General features: G+C 34.7%; 1 protein-coding gene across 1 annotated transcript; it reads right to left on the bottom strand.

The window, feature by feature from the left end:
• Positions 1–3683: 3683 nt before the first annotated feature.
• LOC119685311 lies at positions 3684–7328 on the bottom strand. Its single transcript, XM_038099555.1, has 2 exons — positions 4232–7328; positions 3684–4153 (listed from the first exon to the last, which is right to left on the bottom strand). The coding sequence occupies exons 1-2, from the start codon at positions 7326–7328 to the stop codon at positions 3684–3686; spliced, it is 3567 nt and encodes a 1188-aa protein (XP_037955483.1).
• Positions 7329–7554: the final 226 nt, after the last annotated feature.

The raw sequence follows: 7554 nt of genomic DNA, 5'->3' as shown, positions 1-7554 counted from the left end.
ATCATATTACTTAATAAATTAAAAGTAGTCAAGCCGCAGTTTTCAAATAAAGATAATATTTTACCACAAATGATTGGCCGCAATTATCAATATAAATCGATAATAATTTATTTTTTATTCATTTATACGTCTATTATATTCATTTAATTCATAAAATGCTAATATAATTTAAATTGAAACTAAGTTATATTTTAGTAGTTATATTAGTTATAATATAGTTATGATAAATTAGTCATACTCTCAGTTCGTATGAAATACTATACTTTAATTCGATATGATTGTGGAAGTCTCGCAAATGCTGCTGTGATTTTACTTGTAAAATACGCTACAAAGTTGGTCGGTCATATTATTGTAGATAAATGTGGAATGTTTTAGAAGAATACAGGGTAATTCCTCAAATACTTTCTATTCAATAGCAAAGCCAGTATACTAGATTTATTACAGGAGTTTTTTATATTCTTTCAATATCTGTGGTAGCAGTAATAGATATTTCATTTTCACCAGAATTTTACAGCAAACTGAAGTGATACCTAATGATATCTAGTTGTAAATCAAAATGTTATGAGCATATTGAAGTTATGTTTTCAGTTTTGTAAGGACTAATATTTTTATATTTACCCTTATACATGATATTGATTTGCCCAGTGCTCTTTTCATATACATATTTGAAGAAGTCTGTTGGGTTAACTTTCCATACTAAGAGTAAAATATAATTAGAGTGGTGAAGGACAGGTAGCTGAGTGAGTGTGTCACTTACTATAAACTCAGATGGTTTATAGTAAGTGACATTTGTTTGAAATGTGTATATTCTATTTCATTTAAAGTATTGAAGTTAGCTGTAGTCCTAAAACAGCTGCTTCAAATCAAAAAAGTTGTGGATATTTGTGTTTGTCAACTAGTAATGCTCTTAGAAAAACTGCTGTTATTATTATTATTAATAATGTATTATATTTATAAAACATACATATTCTTTTAAATATTTGTTCAAGTACAAAAATTTTATATAATTTATTTAAAGAAATTGGTAAACAAAGTTAAATTGACTTTACTATCCATAGCATCATACGGTGGTTCAGACCCCTTATTCTCCATTGAAATACATTTTTAACAAAAACCAATAAGAACTATTTGAAATTTATTTCGAATATATAATTTTAATGTAATTATTCAGTATTTAACAGAAAAATTTTACAAATTCCTAATTAATTATTAAAAATAGTAATATATTAAGCTGCACGAAGTAATACCCACAGACATTACTCACAAAGGAATCCGGCTCATACCCACTCATGCTATGTTTGTCTATGTTAAGATGGATTATAAAAAATATTAACTGCAATAGTTTAATATGTAATTCAACTAAAACAACAAATTTATTATAAATTATATTAATAAAAACACATTTTACAAAGATCATGACACTGTTGGAGCACAAACAGTAGATAAAGCCAGACAAACGCACAATCCCACGATATCCACAAAATTGCGGATGAAAGTGTAAAATTAATAGTTGCAAATGTGCTCAGATTCATGCTTAATGTAGCCGCAATCTGCGGTATTCTGCGTCGCAATTGCATTTATGTCGACAGTCTTATCATGATAAAGCGTTTAATAGATGCTGAACTGTTTGCATATGCAGCGTAAAAACTCATTTCAATGCAATTGAAATTGCCACTGCAACTGTGTATTTTTTTGTGCGGATTTGTGGATTTGTGGAATATGAAGATGAATTGGACTTTAAATAGAGAAATTCGCAACGGCAAAAAAATTAATAATTTAATGAATTTATTACGAGTTTAAATAAAAAATTGAAAATAATAAAAATAAATTAAATAATTTATACTAAATATGAATCTTCTATATTAATGCATTTTTATTATAGACATAGTTTATATACATATGTATATGCAAACCTTTATAATTCTTGTGGTATTTAACAAGATACATTAGTAGAATAAGAGTATAACTGGGTACAAGGATTGATGTATCAACAATCAATAACGTAATCAACGTTATTGAACTAGAACTAGTAAGGTTCTACCAGATAAATAAATTACCTGGGTAACAATTAAATTTTGTACCATAAACCAACGAAATTAGTTATATGTATACATAAATCACATCATATCCACATACTAATAAAAATTGTTTTAATACGTCATATTTTATATGCAATTAAATCAGTTAAAATTGTGTTCAAGACGCTATCCGTAACGTATCAGAATAATTGTAATAAATTTAACTCTAATCAACGAGATCAAACGCGTTTCGTGAAAATCACACCTTTGCCGATTAAAACCTAATAATCAAACCATATCTGTATTAAATCAGTTTTCTAATTCCTAGTGTCAACCTGTTCTTTTAGTCCGATTTTCATTTTAAATTGATGTAGTAATAGATGATGTAGTAAAAATATACCCTGTATCTGATATATGAAAAGTTAGCACTGGCCACACCTTAAAGTTAACGACACATCACAATCACACTCCTAGTACGAATTTTCATACGCAGTAATTTCGGTTAAGGATTACATTGTGGACAGCAAAGTCTATTGTATAAGGAAATAGTGTATCCTAATGCGATCTGGAAAATGTTAGGACTACGCTAAATAAATCTTTAGTACGGTCCGCTTTCTTCTTTATATATTATTTATTTATTAAAGTTTTGACTTGAAATCGCCCAGCAGCCGGCGACTACGTCAGACGAGTCCTATTGTACCAATTTCACTATTGATTACACAAAGCCCTTTAAAGTTTTGTGAACAAAGTCCAGAAGTAAATCTAGAGAAGAGCTCTTAATCTGTTCTGGTGACAGAAATTTCATATGAAACAAGTTTTTTCTGTGCTTTATTAAAGCTGGACAGTCAAATAGAATATGCGATGTGACTTCCTCATCTTCAAGGCATAATCTACATTCCGAATTAGCAGTATCGTTATATATAAAAATGCTTTTAATATTTTAAATTAGATAGTATAACTTTGCAATCACAAACAAAATTGAAATAACTTTAAAATTATAAAAATTTTTATTTCAATCTTTTTTTATACTGTTGAAATTGTAGAAATTTCTTCTTTAGGAGTTTATATATTTTTTATTAATTGATTTATTATCTACATATTCAACCATGTCTATCATTGTTATTTAGAAATGTACAATGTGTGAAAAAATGATGAAACTTCATTAAGCTAATCAGTATTAGTATAACTACTATACTAGTTAGATCTAACCATTTCAATTATAAAAAGTGTCGTCTTAGTATATATTTCTTTTATTATTCATGTATTATACTAATTTATGATTTTTAATTATTATTACTTCTCGTTCATATATATATAGATAGTATATATATAGTACGTCTGTTCATTATATAAATGAACAGACGTTGTTCGTTAAATGCGGTTTTTTCTTTCTTTAAAGTTTCAAAGAATATTTCATTTATTTATCTCTAATATTACTTATCATATAAAACATATTTTTAAATGTAATTAGAACAAAACTCAAACAAATTTACTGCACAACACGAAACACAACCGAACACGACGGATGCTCGTACAACAAGAAGAATGAAAAAACTTGCTAACCATTAAAAGCAGCCCACACACAGTGGTTGCCAGATTGATATAGATAATTTTAAACATTTCTCCCACCTAGACGTGGAGGTACAACCGGATCTTGCGTCTATATTACTCGTGTGCTTCAGGACGTCCTTCAATGTCGATTGGTAAAACAGAGATCTTCGTAATTGGCCGTTTCACAATGGCGGACTGTGTTTTTATGGTTACGACACGAACAGCACCGTCCGTGCCAGGATGGACTTGGATAATGCGGCCAAGCAACCAGGAGCTTGGAGGCAATCGTTCATCTCGAAGTAGGACCAGTTGACCGGTTGCGACATTTGTTTGGCTTTTAGTCCATTTGTTTCTGGCATGTAATTGTGTTAAATATTCTTGGGACCAACGACGCCAAAAGTCTTGATACATCTGGCTTAACATCTTCCATCGGAATAGTACACCAATCTTTGTATTTAGCAAATTAGGTTCAGGTACGGCAGATGGCGCTCGTCCAATCAAAAAGTGTCCTGGTGTCAACGCTGATAAGTCTGTGGGGTCATCAGATAGAGCCGTAAGCGGCCGCGAATTTAAACAATTTTCGACTTGTTTTAATAACGTGTAAAATTCTTCAAAAGTTAAAGTTGCCGTGTTTACTACACGCTTAAGATGAAATTTCATGCTTTTTACTCCTGCTTCCCATAGGCCACCAAAATGAGGCGCTGCGGGTGGTATAAAGTGCCAATTTATGCCAACGGTTGATGCAAACACAGACCCAGCTTCAATTTGTTTTTTAAATAATTTAATTTCATCTTTCATTAAAGCATCAGCACCGACAAAGGATGTACCACGATCGCTGTACATATCTGAGCATATGCCACGGACTGATACAAATCGCTTTAACGCTGCTAGAAATGTTTCAGATGTCATATCACTCACAAGTTCCAAATGAATAGCTCGTGTAATAAAACATATAAATAGAGCCACATACCCCTTGTAAGTACGTTGGCCTCTCCCTCTTGTCGCTCTCACATTAAATGGACCAGCATAATCCACGCCCGTGTGCATGAATGGCTGTGATATATTACACCGTGCTGGAGGTAAGTTACCCATAAGTTGTGCTTGCGGTCGACAGGCTTGACGAAAACATGTAATGCATTTGTTAATCACTCTCTTCACAGCGGATCTTCCTTTAATAACCCAAAATTGCCGTCGCACATATGCTAATGTTGTTTGAGTTCCGCCATGTAATGTTCGACTATGAGCGTGATTAATAATCAACGTAGTAAAATCATGACATTTGGGTAATATCATTGGACATCGTTCATCTGAAGGAATATTCGCATTTTGCAGTCGTCCATTTAGACGCATAATCCCGTCGGAATCAAGCTTCGGATTCAATTTAAACAATTTACTTGATTTGTTGATTGGATTGCCTTTCCGTAAAGCGGCATAATCGTTGGTAAACTCGGTCCTTTGTACAATTGTTACTAATTTTTTAAGAACCGTATAACGTTCTTGCCAAGTGCAGAAACTTTCATCCCTACGCATCCTTTTTTGACACATATGAATAAAACGTAGGCATTGCGCCACGACTACGAGTAATTTGTCAAGAGTAGCATATCGTCCAAATATTTCCCACACTTCTGTTGATAACTGCGTAGTTAATGAGTTAATCTCTTTTTTCTCAGGTAAACTGTCAGCAGTATGATTGATTTGGTGGTTAGGCCACATTTTCTCATTTAAGCGAAGCCAAGATGGTCCATACCACCACATCAGATTATCTTTTAGTTGCAAAACGGTACTGCCTCGTGATGCACAATCAGCCGGATTATCCTTTGTTGCAATATACCTCCAGTCTTCAATATTTGTCATTGACTGAATTTGTGACACTCTGTTTGCCACGAACTGCTTCAATTTGCCTGGATCAGTTCTAATCCACCACAGTGTGGTTGTATTATCAGTCCACAAAATACAGCGTGATGGTTGACACTTTAATGTTCCTTTAACCTTGTGTAGAAGTTTTGCTGCTAGCAATGCTGCACATAATTCTAAACGTTGTATAGACGTTTCTTTCAACGGGGCTACCTTAGTTTTACTAATAAGCAAATTTACAAAACTGGTCGTACCGATGGTTGTTTTCGCATATACTGCAGCCGCATATGCTTGATTTGATGAATCATCAAATGCGTGTAATTCAATTGCACTTGTCGAAGTGGTGTTTATCCAACGTGGGATTCGAATGTGATGTAATTGTTGTAAGTCAATACGAAAGTTATGCCAAATGTTTGCCATCTCTATTGACAAGGGATCATCCCAATCGGATCCAGTACGCCAGAGTTGTTGCAGAAACATCTTTCCTCGAATGATAACCGGAGCCAAGAACCCAAGTGGATCAAATAACTTCGATATGTCAGACAACATTAGTCGTTTTGTGTAATGATGGTTGTCACAAGTTACATTGACGCTGTAACCAAAACTGTCGGATTTTGTATACCAAGTAAGACCAAGTGTCTTAGTTTTATACTCGGTGTTAATTTCCACATCGTCGGCGTGAGCTTTTACGTCCTCAGTCAGAGTGCTTAAAACGTCATTTGAATTCGAATTAAATTTACGTAAAGTGAAGCCTGCAGTTGCTAGAAGCTCCTGAAGTTCGTGCAATTTTTCTGCAGCTTCGATTGGAGTGTCTCCACCTGATAGTACGTCATCAATGTAAAATTCATTTAGAATCGATTCAGCTGCCCGTGGAAAACGAGTTTGCTCCTCTTTTGCCAGAGTACGCAATACTTTGATGGCAAGATATGGAGCACAATTAGTCCCATATGTTACAGTGAGCAACCGGAACGTTGTAGGGGCGTCCCCGTGTCGAACGCGCCACATTATTCGTTGCAAATCCACATCTTTGCTATCAACAAGAATTTGCCTGTACATTTTCTCGATATCTCCTGTAAACACTATAGGGTAATGCCGCCATTGCAAGATGATATTTGATAGATCATTTTGTAATCTGGGACCTATATGCAGACAATCATTAAGAGATATTCCGCTCAAACATTTATTAGAAGCATTGAAGACTACGCGAAGCTTCGTTGTAGAACTCGATGCTTTATAGACACCATGGTGAGGAAGATAACATGTTGAAACTACATCATACGAGTGTGGCACCACTTCCATATGGCCACAGGTCTGATATTCGTCCATGAAATCTTGGTAGAGTTTGTACATATCCGGATCTCGGGTTAATCGCTGTAACGTGCTGTTTAATAATGCAAGTGCATTTAGTTTACTTGACTTAAGTGTTGCCAAATCAGCTTTCTGCTTGATTGGAAGTCTAACCACATATCGACCCGTTGCGTTGCGTACAGTTGTACGCTCAAAAAAATCTTCACAGTACATTTCATCTTTTGTTAACGGAGCGTGGTTTGTTATTTCTTCCAATTCCCAAATTTTATGTAGCATTTCGTGCAATGTTGCCCGAGTATGACAGCAATTAACTTGTCCTTTCACTGAAATACCCTTTCGTCGCGACAGTCCACCAAAAATTACCCAACCGAGTTGCGTATATTGGGCAACAATATTGTTAGTTGGATGCCGTTTTAGTCGCTCATAGACAATAGCAGCATAATCTGAAGCGCTCAAAATCATATCGACTGCCCCCGGAACCTGTAATTGAGGATCAGCTAAATCTAAATTCATGAACTCACCAAGCGCTTCTTTCGGTATGGGAATGGTTGGGGTAACGCTACCCACTCGTGGAAGTATTAGTGCAACACAATTCATGTTGAAATCGGATTTTAACGAATGGATTGTAAATGAAACCATTCCTCTTGAATTGGCGACCCTTTCACCATTTGCACCACTCACCGGCACTATGACATTTGTTTTGTCCAGTTTTAACCGCTGCACGATGAATTCGCTGACAAACGTTGCTTCCGACGCGCTATCCAAAAGAGCTCGCACAATAAGCTTCTGACCAGAAGGACTCCTTACCTCTATCAATGCAGTG

Source organism: Teleopsis dalmanni, chromosome 2, assembly GCF_002237135.1.
Source record: "Teleopsis dalmanni isolate 2A chromosome 2, ASM223713v2, whole genome shotgun sequence".
Lineage (NCBI taxonomy): Eukaryota > Metazoa > Arthropoda > Insecta > Diptera > Diopsidae > Teleopsis > Teleopsis dalmanni.
Note: the sequence above shows the minus strand (reverse complement) of the source record. Positions and strands in the feature narration are given on the sequence as shown.